This window comes from Hemibagrus wyckioides, linkage group LG19 (assembly GCF_019097595.1).
Source record: "Hemibagrus wyckioides isolate EC202008001 linkage group LG19, SWU_Hwy_1.0, whole genome shotgun sequence".
Taxonomy (NCBI): Eukaryota; Metazoa; Chordata; class Actinopteri; order Siluriformes; family Bagridae; genus Hemibagrus; species Hemibagrus wyckioides.
In genome coordinates, this window is record NC_080728.1 from 22,750,426 (window position 1) to 22,775,199 (window position 24,774).

General features: G+C 47.5%; 1 protein-coding gene across 1 annotated transcript in view; it reads left to right on the forward strand.

Moving 5' to 3' along the window:
* The window catches only part of LOC131370088 (B-cell receptor CD22-like), a 47,736-nt gene that overhangs the window by 13,325 nt on the left and 9,637 nt on the right, over positions 1–24,774 (forward strand). The window contains exons 6-10 of the mRNA XM_058417171.1: positions 616–873; positions 5,688–5,945; positions 10,817–11,074; positions 15,914–16,171; positions 21,050–21,307. Of these exons, the coding sequence (XP_058273154.1) occupies positions 616–873; positions 5,688–5,945; positions 10,817–11,074; positions 15,914–16,171; positions 21,050–21,307 (1,290 nt within the window). The remainder of the gene's footprint in view (positions 1–615; positions 874–5,687; positions 5,946–10,816; positions 11,075–15,913; positions 16,172–21,049; positions 21,308–24,774) is intronic.

Here is a 24,774-nt window from a genome sequence, read left to right on the forward strand (position 1 = left end):
CGGACGTGCCTACAAGAGAAACTTCTCCAGAACCTATTCATCAAGGTGCTGTGGGATTACCATCACTCAGACTCTGTGTACAATATTGAATTGCATTTCTCTAAATCTGTTGTAAACTGAAATATTTGAGGGTGAGCAATAATATCTTCCCAAACCTTTTCCTCAGTGTTGTACTTCAGGTTCTTACTCCATGTCTTGCAGTGAACTCAGATCAACTGTTTCATGTTAATTCATCACAGAGTAAAATCTGGATAAGATATGTTAAACTTGACCATTCTTAAGGAAGAATCTTTCCAAAAAGAAATCAGAATCAGGTGAAGGCAACCATGTCTGGTCAAAAAATTATTTCATAACTTAAATTGCAACTAATGCTAACATATATGTTTAAGCCAATGCTGTAGTTCTGAAATATCTTAATAATAATAATAATAATAATAATAATAATAATAATAATAATAATAATAAATCACTTACTGTATAGTATACAAAAACAAACAAATAAAAAATCATTTGGAAATATTTTGGAAAAAGTTCAAACAAGGGCTCAAAGGTTAGATTATATTGAAATATTCCATCACACCTTTATCTCACAGCTTCCTGTTCCTCCTCCTTCAGATGGTCCTAGAAACACATCAGTATCAGTGTCTCCATCTGCTTCAGTGCTTTTGGGCAGTTCAGTGTCTCTGAGTTGCAGCAGTGATGCAAACCCAGCAGTGCTGAACTACACCTGGTACAGAGAGAACGGAGAGCAGATAGGAACCGGAAACCATCTCACCATCAACACCACTGATTCTACACACAGAGGTTTATACTACTGTAGAGCTCAAAACCAGCACGGAGATCACAACTCATCTGTGGTCCTGGATCTTCAGTGTGAGTACAATGCTGGAGCTTTGCTAATGCTACGTCACATGGCTTATACTATCATGGGCCAAGCAGTAGATTCAAAATTCAAGAAGCTTTATTGTCATTTCAACCACATATAGCTGATGCAGTACAGAGTGAAATGAAACAGCGTTTCTCCAGGACCTGGTGCTACATAAACATACAACAACAAAGTTCAACATAAAAAACACCACCACAGAGCTAGGACAGAAGTTTGTCTTAGCCACATAAAGTGCACAGTGTGCAGCTAGGTGCAAACAGAGCATAGACAAGACAGTGCAAAAGACAATAAATACAAGAAAGACAACACAAAAGAACACAGGACACTTAGCGCCGAAAAAGAAAGAAAAGAACATGTGTACTGGAATGTAAGTGAAATAAGATAAGATAAAGTGAAATGATGTAAAAAAAAAAAAAAAAAAAAAAGTATTGTGCAAAAAAAATTATGCAAAAATACACAGCAGCGGTTGAGGTAGTGCAAATAGAATAAACATAAATATAACTATAGCAGCGGATGACAGGTAGAGGTAGTGCAGTAAGTATGAACAATATAAATTAAGTGTGTGTGTGTGTGTGTGTGTGTGCGTCCACACAGTCAAGAGAGAGTGTGTGTGTATCTGTGTGTGAGAGAGACAGAGAGTTAATATACAGTTCAGTCCTGAGTGAGAGAGTGTGTGTGTGTGTGTGTGAGAGAGAGAGTGTAGAACAGTTCAGTCCAGATTGTTGTGGAGCCTGATGGCTTGAGGAAAGAAATTGTTACACAGTCTGGTTGTGAGGCCCGAATGCTCTGGTACCTCTTTCCAGATGGCAGGAGGGTGAAGAGTGTGTGTGAGGGGTGTGTGGGGTGTGTAAGAGTGTGTGTGAGGGGTGTGTGGGGTGTGTAAGAGTGTGTGAGGGGTGTGTGGGGTGTGTAAGAGTGTGTGTGAGGGGTGTGTGGGGTGTGTAAGAGTGTGTGTGAGGGGTGTGTGGGGTGTGTAAGAGTGTGTGTGAGGGGTGTGTAAGAGTGTGTGTGAGGGGTGTGTGGGGTGTGTAAGAGTGTGTGTGAGGGGTGTGTGGGGTGTGTAAGAGTGTGTGTGAGGGGTGGGTGGGGTGTGTAAGAGTGTGTGTGAGGGGTGTGTAAGAGTGTGTGTGAGGGGTGTGTGGGGTGTGTAAGAGTGTGTGTGAGGGGTGTGTGGGGTGTGTAAGTGTGTGTGTGAGGGGTGTGTGGGGTGTGTAAGAGTGTGTGAGGGGTGTGTGGGGTGTGTAAGAGTGTGTGTGAGGGGGGTGTGGGGTGTGTAAGAGTGTGTGTGAGGGGTGTGTGGGGTGTGTAAGAGTGTGTGTGAGGGGTGTGTGGGTTGTGTAAGAGTGTGTGTGAGGGGTGTGTTTGGTGTGTAAGAGTGTGTGTGAGGGGTGTGTGGGGTGTGTAAGAGTGTGTGTGAGGGGTGTGTGGGGTGTGTAAGAGTGTGTGTGAGGGGTGTGTAAGAGTGTGTGTGAGGAGTGTGCGGAGTGTGTAGGAGTGTGTGTGAGGGGTGTGCAGGGTGTGTAAGAGTGTGTGTGAGGGGTGTGTGGGGTGTGTAAGAGTGTGTGTGAGGGGTGTGTGGGGTGTGTAAGAGTGTGTGTGAGGGGTGTGAGGGGTGTGTAAGAGTGTGTGTGAGGGGTGTGTGGGGTGTGTAAGAGTGTGTGTGAGGGGTGTGTGGAGTGTGTAAGAGTGTGTGTGAGGGGTCTGTGGGGTGTGTAAGAGTGTGTGTGAGGGGTGTGTAAGAGTGTGTGTGAGGGGTGTGTGGGGTGTGTAAGAGTGTGTGTGAGGGGTGTGTGGGGGTGTGTAAGAGTGTGTGTGAGGGGTGTGTGGGGTGTGTAAGAGTGTGTGTGAGGGGTGTGTGGGGTGTGTAAGAGTGTGTGTGAGGGGTGTGTAAGAGTGTGTGTGAGGGGTGTGTAAGAGTGTGTGTGAGGGGTGTGTGGGGTGTGTAAGAGTGTGTGTGAGGGGTGTGTAAGAGTGTGTGTGAGTGGTGTGTGGGGTGTGTAAGAGTGTGTGTGAGGGGTGTGTGGGGTGTGTAAGAGTGTGTGTGAGGGGTGTGTGGGGTGTGTAAGAGTGTGTGTGAGGGGTGTGTGGGGTGTGTAAGAGTGTGTGTGAGGGGTGTGTGGGGTGTGTTAGAGTGTGTGTGAGGGGTGTGTAAGAGTGTGTGTGAGGGGTGTGTGGGGTGTGTAAGAGTGTGTGTGAGGGGTGTGTGGGGGTGTGTAAGAGTGTGTGTGAGGGGTGTGTGGGGTGTGTAAGAGTGTGTGTGAGGGGTGTGTGGGGTGTGTAAGAGTGTGTGTGAGGGGTGTGTAAGAGTGTGTGTGAGGGGTGTGAGGGGTGTGTAAGAGTGTGTGTGAGGGGTGTGTGGGGTGTGTAAGAGTGTGTGTGAGGGGTGTGTAAGAGTGTGTGTGAGTGGTGTGTGGGGTGTGTAAGAGTGTGTGTGAGGGGTGTGTGGGGTGTGTAAGAGTGTGTGTGAGGGGTGTGTGGGGTGTGTAAGAGTGTGTGTGAGGGGTGTGTGGGGTGTGTAAGAGTGTGTGTGAGGGGTGTGTAAGAGTGTGTGTGAGGGGTGTGTGGGGTGTGTAAGAGTGTGTGTGAGGGGTGTGTGGGGTGTGTAAGAGTGTGTGTGAGGGGTGTGTGTGTGGGGTGTGTAAGAGTGTGTGTGAGGGGTGTGTGGGGTGTGTAAGAGTGTGTGTGAGGGGTGTGTGGGGTGTGTTAGAGTGTGTGTGAGGGGTGTGTGTCTGTCCTCACTATCCCCTGAAGGGTCTTGTGATCTGAGACGGTGCAGTTCCCAAACCAGGCAGTGATGCAGCTGCTCAGGACGCTCTCCATGGTCCATCTGTAGAACACAGTCAGGATGGGGGGAGGGAGATGGGCTTTCCTCAGCCTCCTCAGGAAGTAGAGGCGCTGCTGGGCTTTCTTGGTGATGGAGCTGGTGTTGAGTGACCAGGTGAAGTTCTCCGCCAGATGGACACCAAGGAATTTGGTGCTCTTGATGATCTCCACCGAGGATCCGTCGATGGACAGTGGAGAATGGTCACTCTGTGCTCTCCTGAAGTCAACAACCATCTCTTTGGTCTTGTCGACGTTCAGAGACAGGTTGTTGGCTCTGCACCAGGCTGTTAGATGTTGCACCTCCTCTCTGTATGCTGACTCGTCGTTCTTGCTGATGAGACCCACCACGGTCGTAAGAAGGAATCTAGGAATCTCAAACATTTTTCTCTCAGCCATATCCTGTGGTCTTAGCCACAGTATGTAGAATTCGAGTCGTGTTCTGGGCTTTATTTTACTTTATTCTAATATGAGACTTGCCAACTGAAACACTGCCAAATGCTATCAAAATAAACATTCAGTCTTGTGCAGGTAATCAGCACTGACACATGGCACCTGTGCACACTGCTATTTAAACCCCAGTGTTTTTTCAGTCAGCATGTGGACATAGTCTGTGCCATGTATCAGAGTGGTAATCTCTCTGAGAGGTAATTTCCTATTCCACCTGATTTTCCTCAGTTCAGGATTTAGAGTTTTATTGAGATTTAGGCCAAGAGTTAGGACTCTTCCCTCAAAAATCTATTTTGTTACTTTTTTGTCTTCTTAGCTGTACAGACAATGGCCCAGGTAATAGCACCCAATCCAGCCTTACAGAGTCAGTGACTCCCACAGTTGCTGAGACGTGCTTGCCCCGCCCCCATCATGGTCCTATGCTGGACAACCAAAGGGCTGCAACCCATTCATTCTGCAATGCTTCCCTGTGTTTGAAATGCAGACTTCCCAGTTTTCTTCAGATAGGGTAAAGATAGCGTAAATGATTGCCCTTTTAACGGGTAGAGCTCTGGGTTACAGGAGTCTGCCAGAACCACCGGCAAGACCACCCTGGGATTGATTCATTCATTGCAGCACTGTGGAGCACTTTTACCAATCTGTTGGGAGGGGTCTGCTTCATTACTCCTCTGGATGTGCCAGGGTGCCTGCTCAGTAGCTAATTATACCATTGATTTTCGAATCATGCCAGCTTGCTCAGGCTGGAACAACCAGGCTCTCTAGATGGCTTATGTGCAGAGTTTCTCTGAGGAGATGAAGGACGAGTTGGCTGCTCATAACCCTTCCAAGGATATAGAGGCCCTGTATATCCTTGCTATCTGCCTTATAACTGCCTTCAAGAGCGGTGATTAGAGCACCAGGCAAATATGGCAGTCCAACACGGACGTGCCTACAAGAGAAACTTCTCCAGAACCTATTCATCAAGGTGCTGTGGGATTACCATCACTCAGACTCTGTGTACAATATTGAATTGCATTTCTCTAAATCTGTTGTAAACTGAAATATTTGAGGGTGAGCAATAATATCTTCCCAAACCTTTTCCTCAGTGTTGTACTTCAGGTTCTTACTCCATGTCTTGCAGTGAACTCAGATCAACTGTTTCATGTTAATTCATCACAGAGTAAAATCTGGATAAGATATGTTAAACTTGACCATTCTTAAGGAAGAATCTTTCCAAAAAGAAATCAGAATCAGGTGAAGGCAACCATGTCTGGTCAAAAAATTATTTCATAACTTAAATTGCAACTAATGCTAACATATATGTTTAAGCCAATGCTGTAGTTCTGAAATATCTTAATAATAATAATAATAATAATAATAATAATAATAATAATAATAATAAATCACTTACTGTATAGTATACAAAAACAAACAAATAAAAAATCATTTGGAAATATTTTGGAAAAAGTTCAAACAAGGGCTCAAAGGTTAGATTATATTGAAATATTCTATCACACCTTTATCTCACAGCTTCCTGTTCCTCCTCCTTCAGATGGTCCTAGAAACACATCAGTATCAGTGTCTCCATCTGCTTCAGTGCTTTTGGGCAGTTCAGTGTCTCTGAGTTGCAGCAGTGATGCAAACCCAGCAGTGCTGAACTACACCTGGTACAGAGAGAACGGAGAGCAGATAGGAACCGGAAACCATCTCACCATCAACACCACTGATTCTACACACAGAGGTTTATACTACTGTAGAGCTCAAAACCAGCACGGAGATCACAACTCATCTGTGGTCCTGGATCTTCAGTGTGAGTACAATGCTGGAGCTTTGCTAATGCTACGTCACATGGCTTATACTATCATGGGCCAAGCAGTAGATTCAAAATTCAAGAAGCTTTATTGTCATTTCAACCACATATAGCTGATGCAGTACAGAGTGAAATGAAACAGCGTTTCTCCAGGACCTGGTGCTACATAAACATACAACAACAAAGTTCAACATAAAAAACACCACCACAGAGCTAGGACAGAAGTTTGTCTTAGCCACATAAAGTGCACAGTGTGCAGCTAGGTGCAAACAGAGCATAGACAAGACAGTGCAAAAGACAATAAATACAAGAAAGACAACACAAAAGAACACAGGACACTTAGCGCCGAAAAAGAAAGAAAAGAACATGTGTACTGGAATGTAAGTGAAATAAGATAAGATAAAGTGAAATGATGTAAAAAAAAAAAAAAAAAAAAAAGTATTGTGCAAAAAAAATTATGCAAAAATACACAGCAGCGGTTGAGGTAGTGCAAATAGAATAAACATAAATATAACTATAGCAGCGGATGACAGGTAGAGGTAGTGCAGTAAGTATGAACAATATAAATTAAGTGTGTGTGTGTGTGTGTGTGTGTGCGTCCACACAGTCAAGAGAGAGTGTGTGTGTATCTGTGTGTGAGAGAGACAGAGAGTTAATATACAGTTCAGTCCTGAGTGAGAGAGTGTGTGTGTGTGTGTGTGAGAGAGAGAGTGTAGAACAGTTCAGTCCAGATTGTTGTGGAGCCTGATGGCTTGAGGAAAGAAATTGTTACACAGTCTGGTTGTGAGGCCCGAATGCTCTGGTACCTCTTTCCAGATGGCAGGAGGGTGAAGAGTGTGTGTGAGGGGTGTGTGGGGTGTGTAAGAGTGTGTGTGAGGGGTGTGTGGGGTGTGTAAGAGTGTGTGAGGGGTGTGTGGGGTGTGTAAGAGTGTGTGTGAGGGGTGTGTGGGGTGTGTAAGAGTGTGTGTGAGGGGTGTGTGGGGTGTGTAAGAGTGTGTGTGAGGGGTGTGTAAGAGTGTGTGTGAGGGGTGTGTGGGGTGTGTAAGAGTGTGTGTGAGGGGTGTGTGGGGTGTGTAAGAGTGTGTGTGGGGGGTGGGTGGGGTGTGTAAGAGTGTGTGTGAGGGGTGTGTAAGAGTGTGTGTGAGGGGTGTGTGGGGTGTGTAAGAGTGTGTGTGAGGGGTGTGTGGGGTGTGTAAGAGTGTGTGTGAGGGGTGTGTGGGGTGTGTGGGGTGTGTAAGAGTGTGTGTGAGGGGTGTGTGGGGTGTGTAAGAGTGTGTGTGAGGGGTGTGTGGGGTGTGTAAGAGTGTGTGTGAGGGGTGTGTGGGGTGTGTAAGAGTGTGTGTGAGGGGTGTGTAAGAGTGTGTGTGAGGGGTGTGTGGGGTGTGTAAGAGTGTGTGTGAGGGGTGTGTGGGGTGTGTAAGAGTGTGTGTGAGGGGTGTGTGGGGTGTGTAAAAGTGTGTGTGAGGGGTGTGTGGGGTGTGTAAGAGTGTGTGTGAGGGGTGTGAGGGGTGTGTAAGAGTGTGTGTGAGGGGTGTGTGGGGTGTGTAAGAGTGTGTGTGAGGGGTGTGTGGGGTGTGTAAGAGTGTGTGTGAGGGGTGTGTGGGGTGTGTTAGAGTGTGTGTGAGGGGTGTGTAAGAGTGTGTGTGAGGGGTGTGTGGGGTGTGTAAGAGTGTGTGTGAGGGGTGTGTGGGGGTGTGTAAGAGTGTGTGTGAGGGGTGTGTGGGGTGTGTAAGAGTGTGTGTGAGGGGTGTGTGGGGTGTGTAAGAGTGTGTGTGAGGGGTGTGTAAGAGTGTGTGTGAGGGGTGTGTAAGAGTGTGTGTGAGGGGTGTGGGGTGTGTAAGTGTGTGTGTGAGGGGTGTTTAAGAGAGTTTGTGGGGGGTGTGAGGAGTGTGTAAGAGTGTGTGTGAGGGGTGTGTGGGGTGTGTAAGAGTGTGTGTGAGGGGTGTGTGGGGAGTGTAAGAGTGTGTGTGAGGGGTGTGTGGGGTGTGTAAGAGTGTGTGTGAGGGGTGTGTGGGGTGTGTTAGAGTGTGTGTGAGGGGTGTGTAAGAGTGTGTGTGAGGGGTGTGGGGGGTGTGTAAGAGTGTGTGTGGGGGGTGTGTGGGGTGTGAAAGAGTGTGTGTGAGGGGTGTGTGGGGTGTGTAAGAGTGTGTGTGAGGGGTGTGTGGGGTGTGTAAGAGTGTGTGTGAGGGGTGTGTAAGAGTGTGTGTGAGGGGTGTGAGGGGTGTGTAAGAGTGTGTGTGAGGGGTGTGAGAGGTGTGTAAGAGTGTGTGTGAGGGGTGTGTAAGAGTGTGTGTGAGTGGTGTGTGGGGTGTGTAAGAGTGTGTGTGAGGGGTGTGTGGGGTGTGTAAGAGTGTGTGTGAGGGGTGTGAGGGGTGTGTAAGAGTGTGTGTGAGGGGTGTGAGCGGTGTGTAAGAGTGTGTGTGAGGGGTGTGTGGGGTGTGTAAGAGTGTGTGTGAGGGGTGTGTAAGAGTGTGTGTGAGTGGTGTGTGGGGTGTGTAAGAGTGTGTGTGAGGGGTGTGTGGGGTGTGTAAGAGTGTGTGTGAGGGGTGTGTGGGGTGTGTAAGAGTGTGTGTGAGGGGTGTGTGGGGTGTGTAAGAGTGTGTGCGAGGGGTGTGTAAGAGTGTGTGTGAGGGGTGTGTGGGGTGTGTAAGAGTGTGTGTGAGGGGTGTGTGGGGTGTGTAAGAGTGTGTGTGGGGGGGGTGTGTGGGGGGTGTTTAGGGGTGTGTGTGAGGGGTGTGTGGGGTGTGTAAGAGTGTGTGTGAGGGGTGTGTGGGGTGTGTTAGAGTGTGTGTGAGGGGTGTGTGTCTGTCCTCACTATCCCCTGAAGGGTCTTGTGATCTGAGACGGTGCAGTTCCCAAACCAGGCAGTGATGCAGCTGCTCAGGACGCTCTCCATGGTCCCTCTGTAGAACACAGTCAGGATGGGGGGAGGGAGATGGGCTTTCCTCAGCCTCCTCAGGAAGTAGAGGCGCTGCTGGGCTTTCTTGGTGATGGAGCTGGTGTTGAGTGACCAGGTGAAGTTCTCCGCCAGATGGACACCAAGGAATTTGGTGCTCTTGATGATCTCCACCGAGGATCCGTCGATGGACAGTGGAGAATGGTCACTCTGTGCTCTCCTGAAGTCAACAACCATCTCTTTGGTCTTGTCGACGTTCAGAGACAGGTTGTTGGCTCTGCACCAGGCTGTTAGATGTTGCACCTCCTCTCTGTATGCTGACTCGTCGTTCTTGCTGATGAGACCCACCACGGTCGTAAGAAGGAATCTAGGAATCTCAAACATTTTTCTCTCAGCCATATCCTGTGGTCTTAGCCACAGTATGTAGAATTCGAGTCGTGTTCTGGGCTTTATTTTACTTTATTCTAATATGAGACTTGCCAACTGAAACACTGCCAAATGCTATCAAAATAAACATTCAGTCTTGTGCAGGTAATCAGCACTGACACATGGCACCTGTGCACACTGCTATTTAAACCCCAGTGTTTTTTCAGTCAGCATGTGGACATAGTCTGTGCCATGTATCAGAGTGGTAATCTCTCTGAGAGGTAATTTCCTATTCCACCTGATTTTCCTCAGTTCAGGATTTAGAGTTTTATTGAGATTTAGGCCAAGAGTTAGGACTCTTCCCTCAAAAATCTATTTTGTTACTTTTTTGTCTTCTTAGCTGTACAGACAATGGCCCAGGTAATAGCACCCAATCCAGCCTTACAGAGTCAGTGACTCCCACAGTTGCTGAGACGTGCTTGCCCCGCCCCCATCATGGTCCTATGCTGGACAACCAAAGGGCTGCAACCCATTCATTCTGCAATGCTTCCCTGTGTTTGAAATGCAGACTTCCCAGTTTTCTTCAGATAGGGTAAAGATAGCGTAAATGATTGCCCTTTTAACGGGTAGAGCTCTGGGTTACAGGAGTCTGCCAGAACCACCGGCAAGACCACCCTGGGATTGATTCATTCATTGCAGCACTGTGGAGCACTTTTACCAATCTGTTGGGAGGGGTCTGCTTCATTACTCCTCTGGATGTGCCAGGGTGCCTGCTCAGTAGCTAATTATACCATTGATTTTCGAATCATGCCAGCTTGCTCAGGCTGGAACAACCAGGCTCTCTAGATGGCTTATGTGCAGAGTTTCTCTGAGGAGATGAAGGACGAGTTGGCTGCTCATAACCCTTCCAAGGATATAGAGGCCCTGTATATCCTTGCTATCTGCCTTATAACTGCCTTCAAGAGCGGTGATTAGAGCACCAGGCAAATATGGCAGTCCAACACGGACGTGCCTACAAGAGAAACTTCTCCAGAACCTATTCATCAAGGTGCTGTGGGATTACCATCACTCAGACTCTGTGTACAATATTGAATTGCATTTCTCTAAATCTGTTGTAAACTGAAATATTTGAGGGTGAGCAATAATATCTTCCCAAACCTTTTCCTCAGTGTTGTACTTCAGGTTCTTACTCCATGTCTTGCAGTGAACTCAGATCAACTGTTTCATGTTAATTCATCACAGAGTAAAATCTGGATAAGATATGTTAAACTTGACCATTCTTAAGGAAGAATCTTTCCAAAAAGAAATCAGAATCAGGTGAAGGCAACCATGTCTGGTCAAAAAATTATTTCATAACTTAAATTGCAACTAATGCTAACATATATGTTTAAGCCAATTCTGTAGTTCTGAAATATCTTAATAATAATAATAATAATAATAATAATAATAATAATAATAAATCACTTACTGTATAGTATACAAAAACAAACAAATAAAAAATCATTTGGAAATATTTTGGAAAAAGTTCAAACAAGGGCTCAAAGGTTAGATTATATTGAAATATTCCATCACACCTTTATCTCACAGCTTCCTGTTCCTCCTCCTTCAGATGGTCCTAGAAACACATCAGTATCAGTGTCTCCATCTGCTTCAGTGCTTTTGGGCAGTTCAGTGTCTCTGAGTTGCAGCAGTGATGCAAACCCAGCAGTGCTGAACTACACCTGGTACAGAGAGAACGGAGAGCAGATAGGAACCGGAAACCATCTCACCATCAACACCACTGATTCTACACACAGAGGTTTATACTACTGTAGAGCTCAAAACCAGCACGGAGATCACAACTCATCTGTGGTCCTGGATCTTCAGTGTGAGTACAATGCTGGAGCTTTGCTAATGCTACGTCACATGGCTTATACTATCATGGGCCAAGCAGTAGATTCAAAATTCAAGAAGCTTTATTGTCATTTCAACCACATATAGCTGATGCAGTACAGAGTGAAATGAAACAGCGTTTCTCCAGGACCTGGTGCTACATAAACATACAACAACAAAGTTCAACATAAAAAACACCACCACAGAGCTAGGACAGAAGTTTGTCTTAGCCACATAAAGTGCACAGTGTGCAGCTAGGTGCAAACAGAGCATAGACAAGACAGTGCAAAAGACAATAAATACAAGAAAGACAACACAAAAGAACACAGGACACTTAGCGCCGAAAAAGAAAGAAAAGAACATGTGTACTGGAATGTAAGTGAAATAAGATAAGATAAAGTGAAATGATGTAAAAAAAAAAAAAAAAAAAAAAAGTATTGTGCAAAAAAAATTATGCAAAAATACACAGCAGCGGTTGAGGTAGTGCAAATAGAATAAACATAAATATAACTATAGCAGCGGATGACAGGTAGAGGTAGTGCAGTAAGTATGAACAATATAAATTAAGTGTGTGTGTGTGTGTGTGTGTGTGTGTGCGTCCACACAGTCAAGAGAGAGTGTGTGTATCTGTTTGTGAGAGAGACAGAGAGTTAATATACAGTTCAGTCCTGAGTGAGAGAGTGTGTGTGTGTGTGTGTGAGAGAGAGAGTGTAGAACAGTTCAGTCCAGATTGTTGTGGAGCCTGATGGCTTGAGGAAAGAAATTGTTACACAGTCTGGTTGTGAGGCCCGAATGCTCTGGTACCTCTTTCCAGATGGCAGGAGGGTGAAGAGTGTGTGTGAGGGGTGTGTGGGGTGTGTAAGAGTGTGTGTGAGGGGTGTGTGGGGTGTGTAAGAGTGTGTGAGGGGTGTGTGGGGTGTGTAAGAGTGTGTGTGAGGGGTGTGTGGGGTGTGTAAGAGTGTGTGTGAGGGTGTGTGGGGTGTGTAAGAGTGTGTGTGAGGGGTGTGTAAGAGTGTGTGTGAGGGGTGTGTGGGGTGTGTAAGAGTGTGTGTGAGGGGTGTGTGGGGTGTGTAAGAGTGTGTGTGAGGGGTGGGTGGGGTGTGTAAGAGTGTGTGTGAGGGGTGTGTAAGAGTGTGTGTGAGGGGTGTGTGGGGTGTGTAAGAGTGTGTGTGAGGGGTGTGTGGGGTGTGTAAGTGTGTGTGTGAGGGGTGTGTGGGGTGTGTGGGGTGTGTAAGAGTGTGTGAGGGGTGTGTGGGGTGTGTAAGAGTGTGTGTGAGGGGTGTGTGGGGTGTGTAAGAGTGTGTGTGAGGGGTGTGTGGGGTGTGTAAGAGTGTGTGTGAGGGCTGTGTGGGGTGTGTAAGAGTGTGTGTGAGGGGTGTGTGGGGTGTGTAAGAGTGTGTGTGAGGGGTGTGTGGGGTGTGTAAGAGTGTGTGTGAGGGGTGTGTGGGGTGTGTAAGAGTGTGTGTGAGGGGTGTGTAAGAGTGTGTGTGAGGGGTGTGTGGGGTGTGTAAGAGTGTGTGTGAGGGGTGTGTGGGGTGTGTAAGAGTGTGTGTGAGGGGTGTGTAAGAGTGTGTGTGAGGGGTGTGTGGGGTGTGTAAGAGTGTGTGTGAGGGGTGTGTGGCGTGTGTAGGAGTGTGTGTGAGGGGTGTGTGGGGTGTGTAAAAGTGTGTGTGAGGGGTGTGTGGGGTGTGTAAGAGTGTGTGTGAGGGGTGTGTGGGGTGTGTAAGAGTGTGTGTGAGGGGTGTGTGGGGTGTGTAAGAGTGTGTGTGAGGGGTGTGTGGGGTGTGTAAGAGTGTGTGTGAGGGGTGTGTGTGGTGTGTTAGAGTGTGTGTGAGGGGTGTGTAAGAGTGTGTGTGAGGGGTGTGTGGGGTGTGTAAGAGTGTGTGTGAGGGGTGTGTGAGGGGTGTGTAAGAGTGTGTGTGAGGGGTGTGTGGGGTGTGTAAGAGTGTGTGTGAGGGGTGTGTGGGGTGTGTAAGAGTGTGTGTGAGGGGTGTGTAAGAGTGTGTGTGAGGGGTGTGAGGGGTGTGTAAGAGTGTGTGTGAGGGGTGGGAGGGGTGTGTGAGTGTGTGTGTGGGGGGTGTGTTAGAGTGTGTGTGAGAGGTGTGTGGGGTGTGTAAGAGTGTGTGTGAGGGGTGTGTGGGGTGTGTAAGAGTGTGTGTGAGGGGTGTGTGGGGTGTGTAAGAGTGTGTGTGAGGGGTGTGTGGGGTGTGTAAGAGTGTGTGTGAGGGGTGTGAGGGGTGTGTTAGAGTGTGTGTGAGGGGTGTGTAAGAGTGTGTGTGAGGGGTGTGTGGGGTGTGTAAGAGTGTGTGTGAGGGGTGTGTGGGGGTGTGTAAGAGTGTGTGTGAGGGGTGTGTGGGGTGTGTAAGAGTGTGTGTGAGGGGTGTGTGGGGTGTGTAAGAGTGTGTGTGAGGGGTGTGTAGAGAGTGTGTGTGAGGGGTGTGAGGGGTGTGTAAGAGTGTTTGTGAGGGGTGTGTGGGGTGTGTAAGAGAGTGTGTGAGGGGTGTGTAAGAGTGTGTGTGAGTGGTGTGTGGGGTGTGTAAGAGTGTGTGTGAGGGGTGTGTGGGGTGTGTAAGAGTGTGTGTGAGGGGTGTGTGGGGTGTGTAAGAGTGGGTGTGTGGGGTGTGTAAGAGTGTGTGTGAGGGGTGTGTAAGAGTGTGTGTGAGGGGTGTGTGGGGTGTGTAAGAGTGTGTGTGAGGGGTGTGTGGGGTGTGTAAGAGTGTGTGTGAGGGGTGTGTGGGGTGTGTTAGAGTGTGTGTGAGGGGTGTGTGTCTGTCCTCACTATCCCCTGAAGGGTCTTGTGATCTGAGACGGTGCAGTTCCCAAACCAGGCAGTGATGCAGCTGCTCAGGACGCTCTCCATGGTCCCTCTGTAGAACACAGTCAGGATGGGGGGAGGGAGATGGGCTTTCCTCAGCCTCCTCAGGAAGTAGAGGCGCTGCTGGGCTTTCTTGGTGATGGAGCTGGTGTTGAGTGACCAGGTGAAGTTCTCCGCCAGATGGACACCAAGGAATTTGGTGCTCTTGATGATCTCCACCGAGGATCCGTCGATGGACAGTGGAGAATGGTCACTCTGTGCTCTCCTGAAGTCAACAACCATCTCTTTGGTCTTGTCGACGTTCAGAGACAGGTTGTTGGCTCTGCACCAGGCTGTTAGATGTTGCACCTCCTCTCTGTATGCTGACTCGTCGTTCTTGCTGATGAGACCCACCACGGTCGTAAGAAGGAATCTAGGAATCTCAAACATTTTTCTCTCAGCCATATCCTGTGGTCTTAGCCACAGTATGTAGAATTCGAGTCGTGTTCTGGGCTTTATTTTACTTTATTCTAATATGAGACTTGCCAACTGAAACACTGCCAAATGCTATCAAAATAAACATTCAGTCTTGTGCAGGTAATCAGCACTGACACATGGCACCTGTGCACACTGCTATTTAAACCCCAGTGTTTTTTCAGTCAGCATGTGGACATAGTCTGTGCCATGTATCAGAGTGGTAATCTCTCTGAGAGGTAATTTCCTATTCCACCTGATTTTCCTCAGTTCAGGATTTAGAGTTTTATTGAGATTTAGGCCAAGAGTTAGGACTCTTCCCTCAAAAATCTATTTTGTTACTTTTTTGTCTTCTTAGCTGTACAGACAATGGCCCAGGTAATAGCACCCAATCCAGCCTTCCAGAGCCAGTGACTCCCACAATTGCTGAGATGTGCTTGCCCCGCCCCCAAAGCAGTTCTACACTGGGCAACCAGAAGGCTTCAACCCATTCATTCTGCAATGCTTTCCTGTGTTTGTAATGCAGCCTTCCCGGTTTTCTTCAGAGGGGGCTAAGATAGCGTACTTGATTGCCCTTCTAATGGGTAAAGCTCTGGGTTACAGGAGTCTGCCAGAACCACCGGCAAGACCACCCTGGGATTGATTCATTCATTGCAGCACTGTGGAGCACTTTTACCAATCTGTTGGGAGGGTCTGCTTCATTACTCCTCTGGATGTGCCAGGGTGCCTGCTCAGTAGCTAATTATACCATTGATTTTCGAATCATGCCAGCTTGCTCAGGCTGGAACAACCAGGCTCTCTAGATGGCTTATGTGCAGAGTTTCTCTGAGGAGATGAAGGACGAGTTGGCTGCTCATAACCCTTCCAAGGATATAGAGGCCCTGTATATCCTTGCTATCTGCCTTATAACTGCCTTCAAGAGCGGTGATTAGAGCACCAGGCAAATATGGCAGTCCAACACGGACGTGCCTACAAGAGAAACTTCTCCAGAACCTATTCATCAAGGTGCTGTGGGATTACCATCACTCAGACTCTGTGTACAATATTGAATTGCATTTCTCTAAATCTGTTGTAAACTGAAATATTTGAGGGTGAGCAATAATATCTTCCCAAACCTTTTCCTCAGTGTTGTACTTCAGGTTCTTACTCCATGTCTTGCAGTGAACTCAGATCAACTGTTTCATGTTAATTCATCACAGAGTAAAATCTGGATAAGATATGTTAAACTTGACCATTCTTAAGGAAGAATCTTTCCAAAAAGAAATCAGAATCAGGTGAAGGCAACCATGTCTGGTCAAAAAATTATTTCATAACTTAAATTGCAACTAATGCTAACATATATGTTTAAGCCAATGCTGTAGTTCTGAAATATCTTAATAATAATAATAATAATAATAATAATAATAATAATAATAAATCACTTACTGTATAGTATACAAAAACAAACAAATAAAAAATCATTTGGAAATATTTTGGAAAAAGTTCAAACAAGGGCTCAAAGGTTAGATTATATTGAAATATTCCATCACACCTTTATCTCACAGCTTCCTGTTCCTCCTCCTTCAGATGGTCCTAGAAACACATCAGTATCAGTGTCTCCATCTGCTTCAGTGCTTTTGGGCAGTTCAGTGTCTCTGAGTTGCAGCAGTGATGCAAACCCAGCAGTGCTGAACTACACCTGGTACAGAGAGAACGGAGAGCAGATAGGAACCGGAAACCATCTCACCATCAACACCACTGATTCTACACACAGAGGTTTATACTACTGTAGAGCTCAAAACCAGCACGGAGATCACAACTCATCTGTGGTCCTGGATCTTCAGTGTGAGTACAATGCTGGAGCTTTGCTAATGCTACGTCACATGGCTTATACTATCATGGGCCAAGCAGTAGATTCAAAATTCAAGAAGCTTTATTGTCATTTCAACCACATATAGCTGATGCAGTACAGAGTGAAATGAAACAAGCGTTTCTCCAGGACCTGGTGCTACATAAACATACAACAACAAAGTTCAACATAAAAAACACCACCACAGAGCTAGGACAGAAGTTTGTCTTAGCCACATAAAGTGCACAGTGTGCAGCTAGGTGCAAACAGAGCATAGACAAGACAGTGCAAAAGACAATAAATACAAGAAAGACAACACAAAAGAACACAGGACACTTAGCGCCGAAAAAGAAAGAAAAGAACATGTGTACTGGAATGTAAGTGAAATAAGATAAGATAAAGTGAAATGATGTAAAAAAAAAAAAAAAAAAAAAAAGTATTGTGCAAAAATATTGTGCAAAAATACACAGCAGCGGTTGAGGTAGTGCAAATAGAATAAACATAAATATAACTATAGCAGCGGATGACAGGTAGAGGTAGTGCAGTAAGTATGAACAATATAAATTAAGTGTGTGTGTGTGTGTGTGTGTGTGCGTCCACACAGTCAAGAGAGAGTGTGTGTGTATCTGTGTGTGAGAGAGACAGAGAGTTAATATACAGTTCAGTCCTGAGTGAGAGAGTGTGTGTGTGTGTGTGAGAGAGAGAGTGTAGAACAGTTCAGTCCAGATTGTTGTGGAGCCTGATGGCTTGAGGAAAGAAATTGTTACACAGTCTGGTTGTGAGGCCCGAATGCTCTGGTACCTCTTTCCAGATGGCAGGAGGGTGAAGAGTGTGTGTGAGGGTGTGTGGGGTGTGTAAGAGTGTGTGTGAGGGTGTGTGGGGTGTGTAAGAGTGTGTGAGGGTGTGTGGGGTGTGTAAGAGTGTGTGTGAGGGGTGTGTGGGGTGTGTAAGAGTGTGTGTGAGGGTGTGTGGGGTGTGTAAGAGTGTGTGTGAGGGGTGTGTAAGAGTGTGTGTGAGGGTGTGTGGGGTGTGTAAGAGTGTGTGTGAGGGTGTGTGGGGTGTGTAAGAGTGTGTGTGAGGGTGGGTGGGGTGTGTAAGAGTGTGTGTGAGGGGTGTGTAAGAGTGTGTGTGAGAGGTGTGTGGGGTGTGTAAGAGTGTGTGTGAGGGGTGTGTGGGGTGTGTAAGTGTGTGTGTGAGGAGTGTGTGGGGTGTGTAAGGGTGTGTGAGAGGTGTGTGGAGTGGGTAAGAGTGTGTGTGTGTGGTGGGTGGGGTGTGTAAGAGTGTGTGTGAGGGGTGTGTGGGGTGTGTAAGAGTGTGTGTGAGGGGTGTGTGGGGTGTGTAAGAGTGTGTGTGAGGGGTGTGTGGGGTGTGTAAGAGTGTGTGTGAGGGGTGTGTGGGGTGTGTAAGAGTGTGTGTGAGGGGTGTGTGGGGTGTGAAAGAGTGTGTGTGAGGGGTGTGTAAGAGTGTGTGTGAGGGGTGTGTGGGGTGTGTAAGAGTGTGTGTGAGGGGTGTGTGGGGTGTGTAAGAGTGTGTGTGAGGGGTGTGTAAGAGTGTGTGTGAGGGGTGTGGGGGGTGTGTAAGAGTGTGTGTGAGGGGTGTGTGGGGTGTGTAAGAGTGTGTGTGAGGGGTGTGTGGGGTGTGTAAAAGTGTGTGTGAGGGGTGTGTGGGGTGTGTAAGAGTGTGTGTGAGGGGTGTGAGGGGTGTGTAAGAGTGTGTGTGAGGGGTGTGTGGGGTGTGTAAGAGTGTGTGTGAGGGGTGTGTGGGGTGTGTAAGAGTGTGTGTGAGGGGTGTGTGGGGTGTGTTAGAGTGTGTGTGAGGGGTGTGTAAGAGTGTGTGTGAGGGGTGTGTGGGGTGTGTAAGAGTGTGTGTGAGGGGTGTGTGGGGGTGTGTAAGAGTGTGTGTGAGGGGTGTGTGGGGTGTGTAAGAGTGTGTGTGAGGGGTGTGTGGGGTGTGTAAGAGTGTGTGTGAGGGGTGTGTAAGAGTGTGTGTGAGGGGTGTGAGGGGTGTGTAAGAGTGTGTGTGAGGGGTGTGTGGGGTGTGTAAGAGTGTGTGTAAGGGGTGTGTAAGAGTGTGTGTGAGTGTGTGGGGTGTGTAAGAGTGTGTGTGAAGGGTGTGTGGGGTGTGTAAGAGTGTGTGTGAGGGGTGTGTGGGGTGTGTAAGAGTGTGTGTAAGGGGGTGTGGGGGGTGTGTAAGAGTGTGTGTGAGGGGTGTGAGGGGTGTGTTAGAGTGTGTGTGTGGGGTGTGTTAGAGTGTGTGTGAGAGGTGTGTGGGGTGTGTAAGAGTGTGTGTGAGGGGTGTGTGGGGTGTGTAAGAGTGTGTGTGAGGGGTGTGTGGGGTGTGTAAGAGTGTGTGTGAGGGGTGTGTGGGGTGGGTAAGAGTGTGTGTGAGGGGTGTGTAAGAGTGTGTGTGAGGGGTGTGGGGGGTGTGTAAGAGTGTGTGTGAGGGGTGTGTGGGGAGTGTAAGAGTGTGTGTGAGGGGTGTGTAGGGGTGTGTGTGTGTGGTGTGGGGGGTGTGTAAGAGTGTGTGTGAGGGGTGTGTGGGGTGTGTAAGAGTGTGTGTGAGGGGTGTGTGGGGTATGTGAGGGGTGTGTGGGGTGTGTAAGAGTGTGTGTGAGGGGTGTGTAAGAGTGTGTGTGAGGGGTGTGTGGGGTGTGTAAGAGTGTGTGTGAGGGGTGTGTGGGGTGTGTAAGAGTGTGTGTGAGGGGTGTGTGTGTGGGGTGTGTAAGAGTGTGTGTGAGGGGTGTGTGGGGTGTGTAAGAGTGTGTGTGAGGGGTGTGTGGGGTGTGTTAGAGTGTGTGTGAGGGGTGTGTGTCTGTCCTCACTATCCCCTGAAGGGTCTTGTGATCTGAGACGGTGCAGTTCCCAAACCAGGCAGTGATGCAGCTGCTCAGGACGCTCTCCATGGTCCCTCTGTAGAACACAGTCAGGATGGGGGGAGGGAGATGGGCTTTCCTCAGCCTCCTCAGGAAGTAGAGGCGCTGCTGGGCTTTCTTGGTGATGGAGCTGGTGTTGAGTGACCAGGTGAAGTTCTCCGCCAGATGGACACCAAGGAATTTGGTGCTCTTGATGATCTCCACCGAGGATCCGTCGATGGACAGTGGAGAATGGTCACTCTGTGCTCTCCTGAAGTCAACAACCATCTCTTTGGTCTTGTCGACGTTCAGAGACAGGTTGTTGGCTCTGCACCAGGCTGTTAGATGTTGCACCTCCTCTCTGTATGCTGACTCGTCGTTCTTGCTGATGAGACCCACCATGGTCGTAAGAAGGAATCTAGGAATCTCAAACATTTTTCTCTCAGCCATATCCTGTGGTCTTAGCCACAGTATGTAGAATTCGAGTCGTGTTCTGGGCTTTATTTTACTTTATTCTAATATGAGACTTGCCAACTGAAACACTGCCAAATGCTATCAAAATAAACATTCAGTCTTGTGCAGGTAATCAGCACTGACACATGGCACCTGTGCACACTGCTATTTAAACCCCAGTGTTTTTTCAGTCAGCATGTGGACATAGTCTGTGCCATGTATCAGAGTGGTAATCTCTCTGAGAGGTAATTTCCTATTCCACCTGATTTTCCTCAGTTCAGGATTTAGAGTTTTATTGAGATTTAGGCCAAGAGTTAGGACTCTTCCCTCAAAAATCTATTTTGTTACTTTTTTGTCTTCTTAGCTGTACAGACAATGGCCCAGGTAATAGCACCCAATCCAGCCTTACAGAGTCAGTGACTCCCACAGTTGCTGAGACGTGCTTGCCCCGCCTCCCCATCATGGTCCTATGCTGGACAACCAAAGGGCTGCAACCCATTCATTCTGCAATGCTTCCCTGTGTTTGAAATGCAGACTTCCCAGTTTTCTTCAGATAGGGTAAAGATAGCGTAAATGATTGCCCTTTTAACGGGTAGAGCTCTGGGTTACAGGAGTCTGCCAGAACCACCGGCAAGACCACCCTGGGATTGATTCATTCATTGCAGCACTGTGGAGCCCTTTTACCAATCTGTTGGGAGGGGTCTGCTTCATTACTCCTCTGGATGTGCCAGGGTGCCTGCTCAGTAGCTAATTATACCATTGATTTTCGAATCATGCCAGCTTGTTCAGGCTGGAACAACCAGGCTCTCTAGATGGCTTATGTGCAGAGTTTCTCTGAGGAGATGAAGGACAAGTTGGCTGCTCATAACCCTTCCAAGGATATAGAGGCCCTGTATATCCTTGCTATCTGCCTTATAACTGCCTTCAAGAGCGGTGATTAGAGCACCAGGCAAATATGGCAGTCCAACACGGACGTGCCTACAAGAGAAACTTCTCCAGAACCTATTCATCAAGGTGCTGTGGGATTACCATCACTCAGACTCTGTGTACAATATTGAATTGCATTTCTCTAAATCTGTTGTAAACTGAAATATTTGAGGGTGAGCAATAATATCTTCCCAAACCTTTTCCTCAGTGTTGTACTTCAGGTTCTTACTCCATGTCTTGCAGTGAACTCCAGATCAACTGTTTCATGTTAATTCATCACAGAGTAAAATCTGGATAAGATATGTTAAACTTGACCATTCTTAAGGAAGAATCTTTCCAAAAAGAAATCAGAATCAGGTGAAGGCAACCATGTCTGGTCAAAAAATTATTTCATAACTTAAATTGCAACTAATGCTAACATATATGTTTAAGCCAATGCTGTAGTTCTGAAATATCTTAATAATAATAATAATAATAATAATAATAATAATAAATCACTTACTGTATAGTATACAAAAACAAACAAATAAAAAATCATTTGGAAATATTTTGGAAAAAGTTCAAACAAGGGCTCAAAGGTTAGATTATATTGAAATATTCCATCACACCTTTATCTCACAGCTTCCTGTTCCTCCTCCTTCAGATGGTCCTAGAAACACATCAGTATCAGTGTCTCCATCTGCTTCAGTGCTTTTGGGCAGTTCAGTGTCTCTGAGTTGCAGCAGTGATGCAAACCCAGCAGTGCTGAACTACACCTGGTACAGAGAGAACGGAGAGCAGATAGGAACCGGAAACCATCTCACCATCAACACCACTGATTCTACACACAGAGGTTTATACTACTGTAGAGCTCAAAACCAGCACGGAGATCACAACTCATCTGTGGTCCTGGATCTTCAGTGTGAGTACAATGCTGGAGCTTTGCTAATGCTACGTCACATGGCTTATACTATCATGGGCCAAGCAGTAGATTCAAAATTCAAGAAGCTTTATTGTCATTTCAACCACATATAGCTGATGCAGTACAGAGTGAAATGAAACAGCGTTTCTCCAGGACCTGGTGCTACATAAACATACAACAACAAAGTTCAACATAAAAAACACCACCACAGAGCTAGGACAGAAGTTTGTCTTAGCCACATAAAGTGCACAGTGTGCAGCTAGGTGCAAACAGAGCATAGACAAGACAGTGCAAAAGACAATAAATACAAGAAAGACAACACAAAAGAACACAGGACACTTAGCGCCGAAAAAGAAAGAAAAGAACATGTGTACTGGAATGTAAGTGAAATAAGATAAGATAAAGTGAAATGATGTAAAAAAAAAAAAAAAAAAAAAAGTATTGTGCAAAAAAAATTATGCAAAAATACACAGCAGCGGTTGAGGTAGTGCAAATAGAATAAACATAAATATAACTATAGCAGCGGATGACAGGTAGAGGTAGTGCAGTAAGTATGAACAATATAAATTAAGTGTGTGTGTGTGTGTGTGTGTGTGCGTCCACACAGTCAAGAGAGAGTGTGTGTGTATCTGTGTGTGAGAGAGACAGAGAGTTAATATACAGTTCAGTCCTGAGTGAGAGAGTGTGTGTGTGTGTGTGTGTGAGAGAGAGTGTAGAACAGTTCAGTCCAGATTGTTGTGGAGCCTGATGGCTTGAGGAAAGAAATTGTTACACAGTCTGGTTGTGAGGCCCGAATGCTCTGGTACCTCTTTCCAGATGGCAGGAGGGTGAAGAGTGTGTGTGAGGGGTGTGTGGGGTGTGTAAGAGTGTGTGTGAGGGGTGTGTGGGGTGTGTAAGAGTGTGTGAGGGGTGTGTGGGGCGTGTAAGAGTGTGTGTGAGGGGTGTGTTGGGTGTGTAAGAGTGTGTGTGAGGGGTGTGTGGGGTGTGTAAGAGTGTGTCTGAGGGGTGTGTAAGAGTGTGTGTGAGGGGTGTGTGGGGTGTGTAAGAGTGTGTGTGAGGGGTGTGTGGGGTGTGTAAGAGTGTATGTGGGAGGTAGGTGGGGTGTGTAACAGTGTGTGTGAGGGGTGTGTAAGAGTGTGTGTGAGGGGTGTGTGGGGTGTGTAAGAGTGTGTGTGAGGGGTGTGTGGGGTGTGTAAGAGTGTGTGAGGGGTGTGTGGGGTGTGTGGGGTGTGTAAGAGTGTGTGAGGGGTGTGTGGGGTGTGTAAGAGTGTGTGGGTGGGGTGTGTGGGGTGTGTAAGAGTGTGTGTGAGGGGTGTGTGGGGTGTGTAAGAGTGTGTGTGAGGGGTGTGTGGGGTGTGTAAGAGTGTGTGTGAGGGGTGTGGGGGGTGTGTAAGAGTGTGTGTGAGGGGTGTGTGGGGTGTGTAAGAGTGTGTGTGAGGGGTGTGTGGGGTGTGTAAGAGTGTGTGTGAGGGGTGTGTGGGGTGTGTAAGAGTGTGTGTGAGGGGTGTGTAAGAGTGTGTGTGAGGGGTGTGTAGGGTGTGTAAGAGTGTGTGTGAGGGGTGTGTAAGAGTGTGTGTGAGGGGTGTGTGGGGTGTGTAAGAGTGTGTGTGAGGGTGTGTGGGGTGTGTAAGAGTGTGTGTGAGGGGTGTGTGGGGTGTGTAAAAGTGTGTGTGAGGGGTGTGTGGGGTGTGTAAGGGTGGGTGTGAGGGGTGTGGGGGCTGTGTTAGAGTGTGTGTGAGGGGTGTGTGCGGTGTGTAAGAGTGTGTGTGAGGGGTGTGTGGGGTGTGTAAGAGTGTGTGTGAGGGGTGTGTGGGGTGTGTTAGAGTGTGTGTGAGGGGTGTGTAAGAGTGTGTGTGAGGGGTGTGTGGGGTGTGTAAGAGTGTGTGTGAGGGGTGTGTGGGGGTGTGTAAGAGTGTGTGTGAGGGGTGTGTGGGGTGTGTAAGAGTGTGTGTGAGGGGTGTGTGGGGTGTGTAAGAGTGTGTGTGAGGGGTGTGTAAGAGTGTGTGTGAGGGGTGTGAGGGGTGTGTAAGAGTGTGTGTGAGGGGTGTGTGGGGTGTGTAAGAGTGTGTGTGAGGGGTGTGTAAGAGTGTGTGTGAGTGGTGTGTGGGGTGTGTAAGAGTGTGTGTGAGGGGTGTGTGGGGTGTGTAAGAGTGTGTGTGAGGGCTGTGTGGGGTGTGTAAGAGTGTGTGTGAGGGGTGTGTGGGGTGTGTAAGAGTGTGTGTGAGGGGTGTGTAAGAGTGTGTGTGAGGGGTGTGTGGGGTGTGTAAGAGTGTGTGTGAGGGGTGTGTGGGGTGTGTAAGAGTGTGTGTGAGGGGTGTGTGTGTGGGGTGTGTAAGAGTGTGTGTGAGGGGTGTGTGGGGTGTGTAAGAGTGTGTGTGAGGGGTGTGTGGGGTGTGTTAGAGTGTGTGTGAGGGGTGTGTGTCTGTCCTCACTATCCCCTGAAGGGTCTTGTGATCTGAGACGGTGCAGTTCCCAAACCAGGCAGTGATGCAGCTGCTCAGGACGCTCTCCATGGTCCCTCTGTAGAACACAGTCAGGATGGGGGGAGGGAGATGGGCTTTCCTCAGCCTCCTCAGGAAGTAGAGGCGCTGCTGGGCTTTCTTGGTGATGGAGCTGGTGTTGAGTGACCAGGTGAAGTTCTCCGCCAGATGGACACCAAGGAATTTGGTGCTCTTGATGATCTCCACCGAGGATCCGTCGATGGACAGTGGAGAATGGTCACTCTGTGCTCTCCTGAAGTCAACAACCATCTCTTTGGTCTTGTCGACGTTCAGAGACAGGTTGTTGGCTCTGCACCAGGCTGTTAGATGTTGCACCTCCTCTCTGTATGCTGACTCGTCGTTCTTGCTGATGAGACCCACCATGGTCGTAAGAAGGAATCTAGGAATCTCAAACATTTTTCTCTCAGCCATATCCTGTGGTCTTAGCCACAGTATGTAGAATTCGAGTCGTGTTCTGGGCTTTATTTTACTTTATTCTAATATGAGACTTGCCAACTGAAACACTGCCAAATGCTATCAAAATAAACATTCAGTCTTGTGCAGGTAATCAGCACTGACACATGGCACCTGTGCACACTGCTATTTAAACCCCAGTGTTTTTTCAGTCAGCATGTGGACATAGTCTGTGCCATGTATCAGAGTGGTAATCTCTCTGAGAGGTAATTTCCTATTCCACCTGATTTTCCTCAGTTCAGGATTTAGAGTTTTATTGAGATTTAGGCCAAGAGTTAGGACTCTTCCCTCAAAAATCTATTTTGTTACTTTTTTGTCTTCTTAGCTGTACAGACAATGGCCCAGGTAATAGCACCCAATCCAGCCTTACAGAGTCAGTGACTCCCACAGTTGCTGAGACGTGCTTGCCCCGCCCCCATCATGGTCCTATGCTGGACAACCAAAGGGCTGCAACCCATTCATTCTGCAATGCTTCCCTGTGTTTGAAATGCAGACTTCCCAGTTTTCTTCAGA